The 17,633-nt window shown below is 39.2% G+C and overlaps 1 protein-coding gene across 1 annotated transcript in view; it reads left to right on the plus strand.

Moving 5' to 3' along the window:
- LOC121905691 (sodium/potassium/calcium exchanger 3-like) overlaps nucleotides 1-17,633 on the plus strand; it is a 64,446-nt gene that overhangs the window by 31,755 nt on the left and 15,058 nt on the right. The window contains exons 3-5 of the mRNA XM_042424141.1: nucleotides 7,308-7,384; nucleotides 13,550-13,624; nucleotides 14,747-14,831. Coding sequence (XP_042280075.1) covers nucleotides 7,308-7,384; nucleotides 13,550-13,624; nucleotides 14,747-14,831 — 237 coding nt within the window. The remainder of the gene's footprint in view (nucleotides 1-7,307; nucleotides 7,385-13,549; nucleotides 13,625-14,746; nucleotides 14,832-17,633) is intronic.

The following is a 17,633-nucleotide window of genomic DNA, read 5'->3' on the forward strand; positions in this document are numbered from 1 at the left end:
ATCGATGGTATCAAATGTTGCACTGATGTCAAGCAATAACACGAGACATGCCCCAAAGTCTGCAGCTATGAGTAAATCATTTGTGACTCTAAGGAGAGCAGTTTCTGTGCTATGTAGCTTGCAGAACCCAGATTTAAACTTCTCAAAGATATTGTTGTTATTAAGTGCCTGTCATAGTTGGTCCAATACTACCTTTTCTAGGATTCAGAGCTGGGACGCAGCATCCAGAAGCTAACCAATCAGAAAAGAGTGGGCTCCTCAGGAGGGGGGCCTTAAAGAGACAGGAGCTAAAACGGCCTGTTTCAGACAGAGGCTGAGCTGAGCGGCTGCATATAGGGCCAGTATAAGATGAATAAGGAGCTTTTTTATTGTAATCATACAAAGATATTCCAGTATAGCCCCAGAATGTGATGTAAATTTATTCTGGAAATGTGCATGTTATGTCCCCTTTAAGTGAAGTCAGATGGGGCAAGAAACACAAGCAGTCAGATGATCAGACAGGTTTTAATCAAACTCTCAGGTTGACCAAACTTATTTGGATAAGACAAAAAGGCAAATGGTAAAATTATTACCCAAACTATCCTTTGGAAACATCCATCACAGTTTGAAGACCAACTTTCTGGTTCAACCTTTTATATTGTGCTTGCTTTAATTTAGTGTGCTCAAGTTTTCCTGTTGTATGTGAGGTTATTATTGATATTTCGGGGGTGCTCACTTTAGTTTTAGGTTCAAATAAAGTAGTTAAGGTAATCTGGCTACACTACTGACATGTTTACAGCTTGTCTGTGTTGGGACTATATGTGGACCACAGTTTACCACATGTTTCAAGACTCCAAGAAACCTGAGCCCTGGGCGTTCGCACCCAAAATGTGAAGCTCCACCCATGGATCCAGGTTATCAAAACTAGAGATTCCCCTCTCATCTTTCTCTTTTCTCCACGAGCTGCAGCAGGAGCAGTGCCTTGCTCGCTTTCTCCTTCAGCTGCAGGAGCAGCTGCTTGCTCTTTCACACCTCCAGCAGCTGCTGGAGCAGCTCTCTGCTCTCTTGCATGGCCTGCTCACAGCAGACACACACAGTCTTCTTTATGGCAGAAGACACGAGAGCCTGCCTAAGACTCAGAAACTAAGTGCCAGCTTTGCCAACTTTGTGCCAGCAGCTAAAACACAAGTCTGCTGGCCAGTTTAACAAGTACAGGAGCCGCGAAATGGAGTTAGCTTGCCGCTAACTCTACACAAAGGAGTGACCTGGGCCCTCTGCACGACTGAAGTGCTGTCTCCCCAGCAACGCCTGCATCTTTCAGCTTCAGAGCCAAAGCCTTCTAAGCCTGACTCACCCACGGATTCACCGGCTACAAAGCAGAACGCCACAAAGCATCTCTTCCTTCATGGACTCTTAACAACAGGGCATAGCCTAGCAACACAGTGAAGCATAGTACAGCTAAGCAAGAATGTTTAACTCAAACAATGTACTGTACGTGTATTGATTTGGTTAAGGTTATACATTGAACTGTTGTTGTGATGTCCTTGTTGCTTATAGTCAGGTTACTGCATAGCCACACCGTTAGGTTAATGTTAGCATGCTTAACACGTTACATCCAGTAACTAGGCCTTGCAGGCAACTAACCTCATTTTAACCTGGCACCTTTAGCATACACCAATTGGCCTTGAATAGAGAACCACACAGTTAAGAGGTTAAAACCTAGTTTGGCAAATTTTGGTTCAGGCAGCACATGTGGTTCAAGACACCGCATGGTCTGGCCTTTTATCTCTGTAGTTCCCTTTATCAGCCAAATTTTCGGCATGCCATGTGCTCAGTCACCAGGTGACTGCAGCCATCTTGCTAATGTCTTCTCTACACACACCCACACACACATACACACTCACACTTGTATATAGGTACACTTAGCTAGATTAGTATTGTGCGTTGCTTTTACCCTTTTGTTAAATAAATGCTTTTGGATATACCTGTTGTCTGTTTTAATGTTGCACAAGAATAAGTTTTGCCAACCCCTGCTCTGTAAAGAAATCCAAATCCTTTAACCATAACTAATTACTGATATGGTGATTTTGTTTATAGTTATTAAATTAAATTATTAATCAAAGTCCCAAATTCATAGATTAGTACGCTTTGAGACTGGATTGGCTATCTTTTTCCCTGAGTCCAGGATGGTGCCCTGTTATTATTGATTCTTATTAATAATTGTATTGATTTTAATAATTAACGATTATCTTTGATAATCGTTAATTAATCATTATTGCTGATAGCCAAACTCGTAGCCACGACCCATCATCTGCTTGCATTTTTTGCCCCTTGTGTTGTAGACACATCTTCTGTCAATGTGTTATCAGTATCCGCAATACCTTTAACATTAGAAACAATCACCAAAACTATAAAAGAAAAGACTATAATTAACCTGAATTATACTTTGTGTAGACTTCTGTATATTTTTAACATGTCCACATACCTGGGTACCTTAGTGAGCATGTGATTTAGATTTAGAAAGAGCTAGGTGCTGTGAAGTGGAACCTTTCAGTGTTGATGTGTATAAAACCCCTTGTTTACATGAAGGTTCAGTGGGTTTCTTGTGGGAGTGTGTTGTTATGCATCACAGCTGCACGTGTACTTACCTCTCATGGGAAATTGGACGTCATGCTTCTTGGAACAGTAATTAGCAGTGTGGGTTTTATCTGCAGGCTCTTTGAAGACTTCATGAGTCAGTTCAGCATTCTGCTAATTTAGGTAGTTTCTTTTCAGTTTTGCCTTTCACTCTTACAAGGCATCACTATATCCACATTTACTCTGTTATTTCTAGTGATTTTTATTGCATTGTTGTCAGCAGTGTTGTCTTTTTTCATCTCCATATATAGCTCTAAAACCTGTCATGAGAGCTTCTTGTTCTTTCTCTTCACACACTAGCCTGACATTTTGGCTGGATTGAGTTTGAGCTAGCTAACAGTAAATATTAAACATATCCAGCTGTCGCTGTGAGATGGCCGTCTGCTCTGATGCTGCTTTTTACCCTCCGTGGCTTTTTACAGGCAGCTCTGCGTTGTGTTAGGTTTCAGAATCTGAATCAGAAATACTTTATTGATCCCTAAGGGTCATGTTACAGTTTCTCACATTCTAGAGTAGAAGTATATATAAGCATAGAGAAATTATAAGAAAAATAGAAAATAAGAAATACATAAAAATATCTGCATCATACTACAATATATATCAACAGTGTAAAAATAATGCTGAGAAATGGGATCTATAAATGTGTTAAAATGCAAGAATAGTATAAATAAGAAATATCAGTTGAAATATACAGTATATATGCATTATTAATGCAGTATAGATATACACCAGAGTATTGCACAGACTTTAAGAAGTTAAAGCATAACATAGTGCAGAGGAGGACTACAGCCACTCAAACACAGTGAGATACTGTAGATGCAATGAGGTCAACAGAGTACATAAAGGGAGAAGAGTGGGAGAAAACAGTGGGAAAGTAGTTTACTACTCTGCTTTTATTTTTTCTCTGCAACATGTTGTGAAGGAGTGAGACTGAAATAATAAGTGTAGGTGGAATGTTAAACTATTCTACTAAATTGTTTCACTCATTCATTCTTTCACTTACTCACCCACTCATGGTTGGCCTACCTGCCTTTCTAGTGACCCCGAATGAGGTAGTAGGCATCCTACACTCTGTAAGACACATACCATGTAACTGCAAGGTTCCCAATTCGTTTTTAGGAGAGATCCTTACATATCATCACACCCTCTATCTATCTCTGTGTTTCCTGTAACTCAATACAAAAATAAATAAAAGCAGAAAACCCAACTTCCTATGATGCCACCCAAGTTCTGAGAATCACTACCATATCTTGTTGACGTGCTACTTAGATTTCCACTACATCATAGATGTAATCTATTACGTAATTCTCTTCTAAACCCACAGGATGCTGTTTGTTAGCATTTGAGTCACGGTTGTCTCATTAGCAGTAGCCGTGCCAAGCAGTTAATTGTAAGAAAAAAGTTACATTTTCAACTGATCAGTTAATTTGCTTAAATTATTATTTATTTCATTATTTACTTATCTTTTGATGTTTTGTCATTAAAAGAAACTTGATATTATACATACATACGTGTATATATATACATCTATATATACACGTATGTATGTATAATATCATATATATATATATATATACACACACACACACATATACACACATACACATATATATATATATACATATATACATATTTGTGTGTGTGTGTGTGTGTGTGTCAGAATGAAGTTTATTGCTTTATTAAGTAGGTTTGCACATACAAGGACCCTAACCCTAACAGTCAAAGATATACACACAATTAAGTAATCGTAGATAATACAAAAAGAAAAGAATGAAAAAAAGAAGGCCTGCCACAGGTTTAAAATTTAGATATTAAATAGAAGAGAATGAGATAAAATGTACAAAAATATTGACCAGGAGTGTGCAATTAATAATAATAAAAATAAACTTCTACTACTACTACTACTACTACTACTACTACTACTACTACAACTACTAATAATAATAATAATAATGCAAGTTGCGTATATGTAACGCACCATTTTAGATCAAAGATCATAGATGTGCAAATATGAAATTATGGGGTGTTAATGTTAATATAACGTGTAATATCCATGGTGGGGGTAGAGTCCATGTGAAACTGAAAACACACCACTGCCACAGCGCCACGGCACATCATATGACACACATCAGGTGCCGCCCCTATCACAAATAGGAAGCATCGCGCTGCAGTGCGTCAATATAGTAGTTACCTGGATGTAACTCCAGTTCTGTGAGTACAGTGCAGGACAATGAGTGGGTGAGTGGCCTATTGTAGTTGTCTATTTTTGATCAATAAGAAACTATTATTGTGACGCCACCATGATGTTCACATTTGTGGTTCTGGTTACTTTATTTGTACCCAGGTAGATTTGGTTTGCAGAAGAAGACAGGTATCCATCTTGACACATTTTACAAACAGCACTGACAATAGACAAACATGATAAAATGCTCAAGGCTCCAATAATCAGATAATTTTTCTTGAAAAAGATAAAAATAACAATAAAAAACACTAAAATACATAACCACTAGAATAAATAAGGTAAAATACAAGGTCAAAAGAAATAAATAAATGTCGCTTCTATAGCATCCGTGCAATGTCGCTACGTCTTGTTCATTTGAGTGATGGCTGCTGGAACAAAGCTATTTTTATACTGCTTCGTTCTACACCTTGGGACTATAAACCTCCATCCAGAGGGAAGAAGCTGGAGTTCACTGTGCAAAGGGTGGGAGTCGTCATTTAAAATTGAGCTGGTTATCCACTGTAACTGTCTGATGTATAGGGATGCTAGGTTAAGCTGTGACTCTCCAATCAGCCTTCTAGACCATTTAACAATTTGATTCAGAGAGTTTCTGTTCTTTAAATATAGGTTTCCAAACCATGACACCAATTCAATAAAAGGGAATAATAGAATAGAATTAAAGCATCATGCTTTTGTCAATATGGAAATAAGACAGTCTAGCACATAATCTAGCATGCTTAGACTTTTTTTCTTGGTTTTTCATCATTTTGCTATAAAAGCTTGTGTATTTTTCATAATTATGTGATGACAACACTTCACCAACTGTCCAAAACCAATACATACTCAATTGACTGTGTTGTGAAAGCAGTGATCCTCAAATTTGAGAAGCTGCGCCAAAAAAATTGGCATTTTTGCTTGATTTTAAGGCATTATTGATTATCAAAAATATTGAATAGTTTTCTGTTGATTAACTTATAGATGTATTGACTGTGACTGAAGTGTTTAAGCGCTACACAGAACAACATTAAATTAGAAGGATTGGCAGCTAGCAGAATGTTGTGATGCCTGGAACTACTTCCAATTCAAGATTAACTACTTACCATTTTTGAAACAATGACTCTCAAATGACTTTCAGACAAAAACAGTCAAAATCAGGCTCATTTCTGGCTGGCGACCATCAAATTTACCAGCTGTTACTAGTAGATATGTGGTTAGATAGCTAATAAGCTAATGTTAACTCTGTGAATTGCTAATGCTGTCGCCAACTGACTCATTTTGAAACATGAACTCTGTAAAAGAGTCTAACATACAGTATGCATGTGATGGCTATATATTCATGATATGCTAAAAGACTGATGCTAAACACAGACGCTACTTGGCTTTGGAAGTAACAGTAGGTTATATGTAGGTCATAAGCTAGTTAGTCAGGTGGCTTATGTCTGCAACTTTTGTTATCAGGAGACTGGACTTCTGTAAGCTGCAAGTTTTCAGTTTTCTCTTCAAAAAGATGTCAAGACCGTTTAAGTTTAATGGTCAATAAAATATTTTTGATTCCAATGTTGCCATTAGTTGCAGCACATGCATAATTGAATCATTAGCATTAGCCTAACTCTCTCTCTGGTGCCTGGCTGGCCTTTCCCAGGGAACAGGCACAGCAATATGTAATATGTTTGTAATATGTTTGCAGTGACCTGTGAATGGGCTCCTGATTTGTGTGGGAGGAGATGATGACAGAGGTGACTTGATGCTTGAGGGGCGAGAGGCAAAGGTTTCTCAACACTATCCAGCAGCCAAGCGCCTGTCACTGGTCTTGGCAATCAAGGAGGGACTGTGGGGCTGAGAGAGGGGAGGAAGTCAAGAAGCCATGGAAAGGGGGTAGAATAACTCAGGCCACCTTTTAAATCCAAAGCCCCTCTTTTTCACCTCTTTCTGTTTTCCTTCACACTCTTTGCTTCTGCCAACTTTCCACTTTTCTCTGAATCCTGCTCTCACAGTTGCTCTCTCTCTTGCTCAATTGTACTCACATTCCCATGCAGGAAAAGTGGAGTTTGCAAATTGCGGTTAAACTCTCACCACCCTTTCTCTCTCCTTTGCTCTCCATCCCACTTGCCATACCCTAAATATCCCTTGCTCTATTTTTATAATGCTCGCTCTCCTCTTTGCCCTCGCTTTGTCCTCCTAGCGCTCACTTTTTCCATGTCCCTATTCTCTTGTCGCTCTCTGAGGAAGCAACGCTCATACACAGTCCTTGGCAGGGCACAGTTAGACTGTCACACACACTTGGGCAAGGTACTCTCTGGGCAAGGCTCCTTGTCAGTACACGAGTACAATGGGTTTCTGTGCTCATAGGGTTGACCTCTCCGCTGGGCATTGAAAATATGTCCTCTAAACCACACAGTACCGACACCCGCAAACTCACCTACTTGATTTGAACATTTCTAACTCTGCTGAATGTCTCTGTCTCTTCCAGCTCTGCACGAGTTCCCTACAGACCTGTTCACACACAAAGAGAGAACAGAAGGAGCTTTGGCCCTGCATGTCCTGTGTGTAAGTTTACCTTCACCTACATACAACTGTGCATCCATGTGCATTTGTCACCTTGCAAGTGCACAAGTGATATTTTACTCGTTTTTCTTAACATTTTAAAGGACAAGTCTGGTGATATTCTTTTTTTTTTTTTTGTTAACAAATCCCATGAAAACACCACAACCAACAATTAGTTGATGTTACAATTATTGTCTGGGCATCCAAAGCCTGATATAGCATATTCCTCTGTGTGACAGAGCTCCATTGTTGTCCAAAAACAAATTTGGGCAAATTTGAATTGAATTTTGAGAAAATCTGCAAAAGAATTTTTTTTTTTCCATCCACTACTATTATGCGAATATAGATAAATAGATAGGTTCAGCGAGATGAACAGCTCTTGGCACTAATTCGAAAAGAGGGGACAACAAGATGGATTAAAAGAGCTTGAGTTGAACCTCATATGGTGGAAAACAATGTAGAAAACATGATGTATTCATTTGAGGAATGTCACTTCATCAGTCAAACAGGTCTGATCTTTTTGTTTGCTGATGTTTTTAGTCTATTCAAAATGGAAGCTTGAGGTCACATGCTTCATGTGCATCATGATTTATTTGCTAAGTCTGTTTCCAGTGCACTTTGTCATATTTTGCTTTTATCAATACACCAACTTTTCCATCTCAGACAAGCAGGGTTTTTTTTAAATAAAATTTCTGGATGGAAACAAACTTTAATGAGACACGCTGTTTCACTGGGTGACATGTTCCTTCATTAACATGAACATTCACACTGTAGTTTATTTTGAGCCATCTGACATACACCATCTTGCTGGTGTAAATATTCAATTGTATTAATCCACAGCTGAAAATAGTCCCCAACAAATACACTCTTTACTCCTGTTTGAGTAACTTTTAGCTAAAAACCACAGCGCCCGGTTGTTGTAGGAAATAACTGAGCTTTCTTAAAAATAAAACCATATAATTATAAGCCATTTGTAAAGATATATATCTTTAGTGGAAAACAATGGCCTTGAGGCTGAGTCGGACAGAATTAAGAGACTAAAGCGTTTTTTTTTTTTTTTTAATGGGATAAGTTGAAAATGCTCCAAAAAAAACTTTTACAGCAACATCAAAATCCAAACCTGTCCAACAATATATATCAGCGACAAAATCATTCATGTTTAGTTTTTATTAAATAGCGGGAATTGCTGGCAGGCTACACAATCACATCAAATACAATATAAATAAAAGGCATTAAATAACAATTACATTCAATTCAACTCATGACCATTCGGGACAGAAAAGTTGTCCATAATATAGTGAAGGAATGAGTCCAGTAGATAGAGTAACATGGGCAGCTGTAATACTTTTACAGAAGTCATCACTCAGAAACATTTACTACAGAGCTTGTTCCTCTATGTATGACAACAGTTAACATATTTTGCAGCTAATACTACAAACTGACTTTTATCCACACATAGATAGGGCAGTTTCTGAGGATCAGAGATACATATTATTTATTTTTTCAAAGAAAACCTCTCTCAAATCCTGATATTTCTCACAGTATAGTAGGAAGTGAGATTCTGTGTCAACCTCTCTTTGACAAAGTGAGCACAGCCTGGCCTCCCTAGGTAGCCTGTTCTGCCTGTGATGGCCTGTTTCTATGGCGTTTTCCTTAGTTTTCTGTCAGTCACAGTGGTCAGGTACTCTGCTGCCAAGTACTCGCTGTTTAGGGTCAAATAGAATTCTAATTTACTTTGTGATTTGGTGGTTTCATTCCAATATTTGATATAATTTTCTTTTTGTTTTGAGATGATTTGGTTGGGCCAGATTGTTTGGAGTCTGTCCTGAAGCTCTGATGTGTGTGGGCAGAGCTTCAGGATTTCTCTCTCTCTGGTTGAGCAGGAGACAGCCTCTCCTCTCCTCTCCTCTCCTCTCCTCTCCTCTCCTCACCTCTCCTGTCTTTTCCAGCTGTATCTCATTGGTTCAGCACATGCGTGACCAGCCACATTGGCCTCTCCGGCATGGCCCAGCAGGGGTCAATATGTGAGGTCAAGGCTATGATGAAGCCCCTCGTCCGTCACTCTAACATGACTGGCACAAAGTAGGCAGAATGTTCCAGTACATGATGACCCATGTTGTGTTGTGCTGTTGCTGATAGTCTCTGGATGGATGACTGTAATGGAAGCTCATGCCAGCAGAGCAGCAGCATCTCCAGTGAACTTTGCTGTGCATAAACAGGGCACTGAGAACCACCGAGTGGACCATTATGCTACTACATGTCTGACATTACAGGCAATGTCACTACTTACAGTGCACCCACCCTCTGAGTTGGCCTCTTCCTGCTGCAGAAGGGCAAATGAAAGTAACCTTTTCCAGAATGCTTGAGCATTTATAAACAGCAAAAAAAGTATAGTAGATTATCACCAGCTATTTGCTTGTGCTATCTAACCTTTAAAATAATATACTGTATGTCATTTCATAGCAGGTGCTACTGTACTTTGCTTTGTGGAGAGAACAGCGTGCTGTGTATTTTTAGGAAGGACAATGAGGACTAATACCTGCAGAATACACTGTACAGCTCTAACTCTGTACAACTTTTTCATTTTTGTAAAAATTCAGACACAAAAGTTGCCAAACTTGCCCACTGCCACTGCATGTGTTCGAACTATGACATGCAATACATCCACTGAAGTTTCCCCAAACTAGTGTGGGAAAGCATACGCCAGAAGTGAACCACGGAAAAAGATAAATGAGATGAATGTGACATTAGCATAACATGCTGTATGTAAAGCTAATTTACTGTATTTGTCAAGTGCCTTTAAGCAAGGCATTACACTAGGGCCGCAACTAACGTCTGTTTAAATTAATTATCTGCTGAGCTTCAAAGTTCGTTCTTCATCATGGTAACAGTAAATAATCTTAACTCAAAGTCCACTGACTAGCTTTTTCAACCGCTTATGATCTTATCAATGAATGAAGACCATTCTGATTGCTGATGAAGACCGTGCAATGCAGGAGAAATATCCAGAAAAGTCCATAAAATTTATTTTAAATGAATACCGAAAATGTCCCTCGCAATTTCTACCTGCTTGATTTGTCCACCCAACAATCGAAAACACAAAGATATTAAAATTTACAATGATATAAAAAAGATTCTCACTTTTGAAAAGCCAGCAACAGAGATTGTTTGACATTTTTGCTCCATAAGTTACTATTAATAACTGATATGTTCTAAAAGTGGTCGTCAATTAATTTTCTTTCAAGTCACTAATCAATTATTTGACTAATAGTCTCAGCGCTGCACTAACTCCCCCAACTCCATCAGTGACCCAATGCACATTTACTTTGAGTCACTCAAAAGCTTTGCAACTTGACTTTGACTCTAACATCAATAACTTGTAACTCGTTTACATGGACTCTCACCTTTTGACTGAAAATGACTTGATATCCTCCCCAAAGTCTAAAGATTGAAAATATGGACATAAAACATGCAAAGTATTGGCTCAGAAATGATGAAATTATTGAAAGTCTATCTGAAAGTAATAAATACAGATTGTAAGAAGCAATCAATATGTCTGTAAATTTAAAACAATAATTGCTGCTATTTGAAAACCTGACTTGGGACTGTTTTTAAGACTTTGTAGCCAAGACGTGTGACTTGCAAAACAATGACTTTGTCCCACTTCTGCCTACTACCAGAATACACAGTTGTGTAAATGTGCTAGAAGCCTTCTGTCAACCTGCAGCTGCTCCACTTCACTGTTAATCAGTACTTGTGAATGCTTATTTTCTCTGCTATTAAAAAATAAATAAAAGGCCTTCTGAAGTCAAAATATGAAACAACTTAAATTCTGCAAATGATTTTCAAAAATTAAGGAATTACAAAGCAGATGTCATGTCACCATATGGCTTATGTGGTATGAATTATGCAGCATTTGTAGCAACATATGGTCTGGGGTCATGGATGTTGATTTAAACACTGGATTACACCCTGCAGTCTTTGTCTTTGTATTATCCTGTGATGCAGCCACAAGTGAGGCTGCTGTGAACTGATTTCAGTATCAGTTGAAGATTGTTATCGATCATCAGTGTTTGTTTCTGGTATTTGATTTGGCTGGAAGACAGAACACTGTGAAGTTCTCTGTGTTCAAGCTTCATTTCTGAATTTTAATATCACAGTGTTTTACTTCCAACAGCTGTTCTCTTGACATCTGTATTGCTGACCCCCCTCAAATTCTGCAGGGCTTATTAATGCTGGCGTCATCGCTTCTAAGAAAAGATTTGCTGTCAAAAACGCGAGATTTCAAGACCTCATGTTGCACACACACACACACATAAAACCTATGTGCAAATTGAAACAAATGTATATTCAGCATACATTTGCTCACTGGCTGATACCCACACACATGCTCACACGCAGTGAGGCTTGTTGTTTTCCCTCCATCTCAACCCTCAATCAAGATTAAACCCTGTTATTAGGATTACATGTGACCTTTGACCTTTTCTTGCCCCGAATCAACAAATCTCCGCCTCAGTCACTGCTTGCCTTGAGCTTATGGCACTCTTCTTCTTCACACATACACACACACACACACACACACACAGTCACTGTGCTGGCTCAGTCGCAGCTCTCAGGCAGGCGTCGGGTAGTTGAGCTCACTATCACCTACTTTCAGAAAAGGAAATAGAAGAACTCCAGTTCCAAGCACAAAAGGAAAAAAAGAATAGTCACTTTCCACATTATTTCTGCTGTTAAATTTCAACCCTGAAAGTCTTTGAAAGGCTTCATTATTACAACAAGTCAGTGAAATTTATTCATACCTTTTCTTTGTTCACACATTTCCAGTCAGTCTGTCGTGACCACCTGACATTTACTCTCTTGATCATTGCGATGTGTCTTTCATTTCCACCCTGGTTTTATTTCTAGCTGTGGTGTGTGTTGTGTGTATTATGTGATACCAAGAGAGGGTAGCATTAAAAGCACTTCATAGACTACTTGTAGTTATAATGAATCCTACCATGATAAGACCATTAAAGGATAGGTTCACAATTTTTCAAATCTGTCCTAAAATAATAATCAGGAGCCCAAATGAACACTGACACATGTTTTTCTTGCTGTAATCATTCCTCCTGTTCATACTAACTATACAGAGATCCCTTCATAATGCACTTACACTGTACTAATTTAAGTGTAGTTTTTTAAATTATTTAATTTAAAAGTTTATTTGAAGCTAATATGAGGCTTTAACTGTCCAAATTATGAAAAAAGTTCCAGTCTTTTGAGTGCCAAATTCCGTCTTTTTGCTACAATCCTTCCTCTGCAGCTGTATAGGAAAACACTGTCTGTACAATGTACACAATGAGGGAATTTTTACTGAAAAGACTGAAACTGTGCAAGATATCCACTTCATTTGACTAACTCAGATAGTTGAAGCCTAAAATTTTTTAAATACATTTTGCTCAAAATGAGGACTTCAAGATGATGTTCTAATGGTCAGTATGAACAGGAGGAATGATTACAGTGTTCATATGAGCACCTGACTGCTGTTTTAAGACATTATTATTGACTCAACAGATACTGCTCTTTAGCTTGGAGCCAGTTGTGTCATTCAAGGTCAGAGATTATGTCACTTTCTGTTTTGACAGTTATTTTCAGTAGGGATCAGGCAAAGGTCATATAAATACTGTAATGCTTTTTTAATGTCAGTATGCTTTAAAAGTGAAAACTAACTTCCTTATTTAAAAATGTAAATAGTGCAGTCCCTTAGTTATGTTGTTCGTGAATTTTTAATATTTATCCATTAATGCACTGCACCACATTTGCACAGGAATCTTTAGCCTTCAATTACCACACTTACTCTTTCATTTTTCATGGTAATTTACATATAAATTTAATGTAGCAGTGAGATCTGAGAAGTATTCTTTATTTTTATTCATGTTAAATGCAACAGTTACGAGGAACAACAGAGATATCTGACAGAAAAAAATATAAATGATGGTAAATCATTGGTTCCTGCCGAAAAATGTAAATAGCTGTTTTGATTTTTGACAGTTCAAGATACAGCCTGAGCAGACAGTATCGTGTCTTGGACTTTTCACCCCATCATCTCATATGCTTAAATCACATCAGGCAACATGGTTGCACTTCACTGGTCCCTGTAATATTTATCACTCTCTCTCTTCACAGACCATATACATGTTCTGTGCCCTGGCCCTCGTCTGTGATGACTACTTCGTCCCCTCCTTGGAGAAGATATGTGAGGTATGAATGTGAGCTTAAGAAGGATACTTTCCAAAAACTACTGGGTGCATTATTTTTTAATTAAATGTCTTAATTGAGCTGGTGCAAAATGTTGGACATCTTTGACCCAGTTTCAATGTTCCCCTTTCCACACTGGACTCAAGACTGTCCCACTGGGAAGTCAGTAAATATTTGAGTAAGTAAATATTTTTCCGTAAGTCTGCAACCCCCCCACAAAAACCCACAGTACAAAGCATTGTGAGGCTTTGCATAAACAAAAGATGGAAGGAGTCACCAAGAAGAGATTTTAAATACACTTAAACCAGTACTGTTTGTGTGTATGCTGTTTTTAATATGATGGCGTGAGGGTGACTTCTAAATATATTGATTTGATTCCATACAACTGTACTGATACACAGGAAGTGAATGAAAAACAAACTTATCTGTCCACAGAAATGTCTTAATTCATATAATGAAAGTGTGTTGTCCCATTCCTCAATAGAGTTTTGAGCCCTCACTCCCTCCTGCACTCAGAGGTGACGTCTTTTTAAAGTCTGTGAGGGTTCGTGGATATTCTGCCTTGGTATTCCTGATGTACTCCTTCTCTTTTTTGTAAACACCTCATATTTGGAATGCCTCAGCAAAAAATCTGTAGTTTGATAACCAATCTTAACTTGAGGTCGACATACTAGCTTTTCCCAGAACTTTGAACCGCACCTCACAGCTGTCTGTAAATCTAAAAATATTTCAAGTGTTTATTGTATTCATGAACACAGTGTAGTTGTAGTTTTTTTTAATTTAGTCAGGTATGGGTATTAATTGGTGTTATGGGATTACAACACAACACTGTGTATCAAACCTTAAAAATACAGCAAAAAATCTTCCAGTAACGCATACACAATATCAAAATAAATGTACCAAATTTTAAATGAATCTTGCACCAAATAGCAGAAAAAGAAAGGAACTGCTTATGCAAAATCAAGTAGTCTTTAGTGGATCTTTATGTTCAGCTGAGTGTCAAGGGCTCAAGGTTTAGGCTCTGACTGATATCTTTCTGTTTGTGTCTGGGATTGGTTTGGATTTTCTATTTGTGATATTTATTGCTTTGTTTCTGTTTTTTTCTCTTCTTCTCTTCTCTCCCAGCGTCTCAATCTCAGCGAGGACGTAGCAGGTGCGACCTTCATGGCCGCCGGCAGCTCGGCTCCTGAGCTCTTCACGTCCATCATAGGTATTCACCGTAACCATTCCTCCCTCTCCTTACCCACTGTTTTATAACCGAACTATATACCGCAATACTGTATTAGCTGCATTAGCGAGGAATCATGCATGGCTTTGCCTTTCAATGCTTTTTTTACCACTTAGACACTTGCAGTAAACAAACATGTTTTCAATATACTAAATCACATTAAAGTCATCTTATCTAAGAACTAGGGATGCACCAATACCGGTCCAATACTGTACTCATATACCTGTAAAACATGTACTTGTTAAACTTGTTAAAAATAAAAAATTGTGAAACTACTCTGATTACCTCCTCACTCAGAACTGGAGTTACATCCAGGTAACTACTATTTCTATGTCATACATGCGCTGCATTCTATTGGTAAAGGTTGTTGGGGATGAGATGTACTCTCATCTGGGCCTGAGCCAACATTAGTCCGAACACAGCCACAGCCTGAGGGTCTCGCACCAGACTGCAAAAAGCCAACGATAGCTGGATGCTATCAAGAAACACCTCAGTCTGTTCCAGGTGAGGTCCCCCCAGACCGTGCACCAAGCACCAAATGAGACACAATCCAGCAGTCATGTCCCTGAGATATGACTGCACAAAGGTTGAAGTGGAGGACCAGGAGGCGACCAAACAGATGTCCTTCACTGAGACACCCCCAAAAATGCTCCTGGTGGAGTGAGCCCTCAGACCTGCAGGGGGGAGGGTGGCTCTTGGCTGATGCCACTGCTAAGAGGAGTGCTGTCTTGAGTGACTGTACTTTTAGGTCCGCCTGACCCAGAGGCTCAAAAGGCGGACCTGCTAGACCATCCAGCACCATTTGAAGGTCCCATTGAGGACTCAGCCTGCAGGCCTCCCACAGGAAGCGCTTCACCAGTGGATGGCTCCTGGCCATGAAATGGTCCAAGCTGTCATGGCCCACCATAATCGCTGCTGCAAACACCCCCAAAGTGGATGCCACATGACCACCATTGAATAAGCCTTGTGGGAAATCTAGAGGGGGCACGAATTCAGATCAAGGTTCTTGGCCTCGCACCAGTCCATAAATACCCACCATCATGCCATGTAAACCGTAGCAGTGGACAGGGCACGTGCATTCTGATTCATAGAGACCACCATGGGAGACCCAAGCTGCTCAGTCTCACTCTCTCAACCTCCAGACCCTGAGGCTCTCATTTTCATTACTAAAGAATTGGGTTTTTTTATTATCTTTTAAAAAAGAATAAATCCAGAACAGGGTTAGAATAGATATATATTTTAAAGATGACAAAAGCAATAGTAATGTTTCCATCAGCAAAGTCACTATATAAATCCAATAATATCTCACTAGAAAGAAATAAAAAATGTCAGTAAAATGAATCGTATTCCTGACATCAAAACACTGAGTGAAGTTTTGAAAGAATGAAGTTAGTTACAAACTAAACTAAACACAAACAGACAAATAAACCAGAGGAGAGGACAGAAAAGGTAGAGTGACCATAAATGACAGCAAAACACGGTTGAGACTCAGCATAGTTTCCCCCTGTCTACAGAAAAAGTATAGCACGTTTAGCAGAGCAGCCATATCTATGAGAACAGCATCAGCGAGTGTTCTGTGTGTCTACACAGGAGGCGTTCAGGTACAGTGTTGAGCATAGTTACCCATGTTTTGGAAGTGCTCAGAGCCCGATACACAAATTTGACTGTAGTTACGTGTGTAAAACGGAGGAAAATAGACTTGACAGCTCTGTGAAAAAACATAGGAAAACCCTGAAGTCTGATGATAAAATTCTGAAAATGTGCGTTCGAATGTAGGACTAAACTGGCATTAAAAATAGACACACACAAATACCCCACAAGAACACCTCAACACCCCCTTTCAAAAATATTGCTTCCAGCTTCCCCCGACGTTCTCTCAACACGGACCCCCTCCCCCCCCCCTCCATGCTACAGTCTCTCATCAAGCAGAAGTGGGCTCTGGGAATATTTTGGTCTGAATCTGAGCTCCGTGGCAATCTCACTGCTCACCAGTGGACACTCCTGGAAAAGACTCTATCTGTTCTGGCTCTTTGAGGAGTTAACCTGAGCTCCTCTAATGCTTTGGCATCAGATGTGATTGCTGCTGTGATCGTGCTTCAGAGACTTTTGACCAAAGAAACAGACGAGGACCATGGCATCAAAACAATGGAGGGAACCTTAGCTGCAGCCATCAAGAGACGCTTGACTGACACAAAAACCCCACTCTACTGCATTGCAACTGTAACGATCCCAGGTAAAGTATGCCTATGTGTGTGTGTGTGTATGTGTGTGCTGAGCATGTGAGAAAGAGAGAGAGAATAATGAAAACAAAACTTTGTCATTATGACCGACATAAAACTTTTTCCTATTTACTGTTATATAATCAATTTACTTTATTAAGTGATTTGAAGGCAATATACTGACATTCATTTTGACAATTTCAGGCTAGCTCATCTGTTACCAGTAGTGTCTGGAGAAGAGGCAGACATACAAGAGGATCTGGGGGAACCACTTGCCACAAAACCTACGCAAGGGCCAGGCCAGCAGCAATTTGGACAGTGTGTTTGATAAGATAGCAGATAGAGATATACCTTGGAGAGACCACAACTTTTCCAGAAGACAACCCACTGCAGTACTGGGGGGTTAACAAAGTGCAGTTTCCCACTCTGGCCCAAATGCCATGCAATATACCTCTCAGCACCATGCAGTAGTGTGGAAAGTGAAAGGCTGTTTAGCTCAGTGTCATATATTGTAGATGAAAACAGAAACAGGCTCACAGCTGATAATGCAGACAAGCTTCTTCTC

Source organism: Thunnus maccoyii, chromosome 2 (genome assembly GCF_910596095.1).
Source record: "Thunnus maccoyii chromosome 2, fThuMac1.1, whole genome shotgun sequence".
Taxonomy (NCBI): Eukaryota; Metazoa; Chordata; class Actinopteri; order Scombriformes; family Scombridae; genus Thunnus; species Thunnus maccoyii.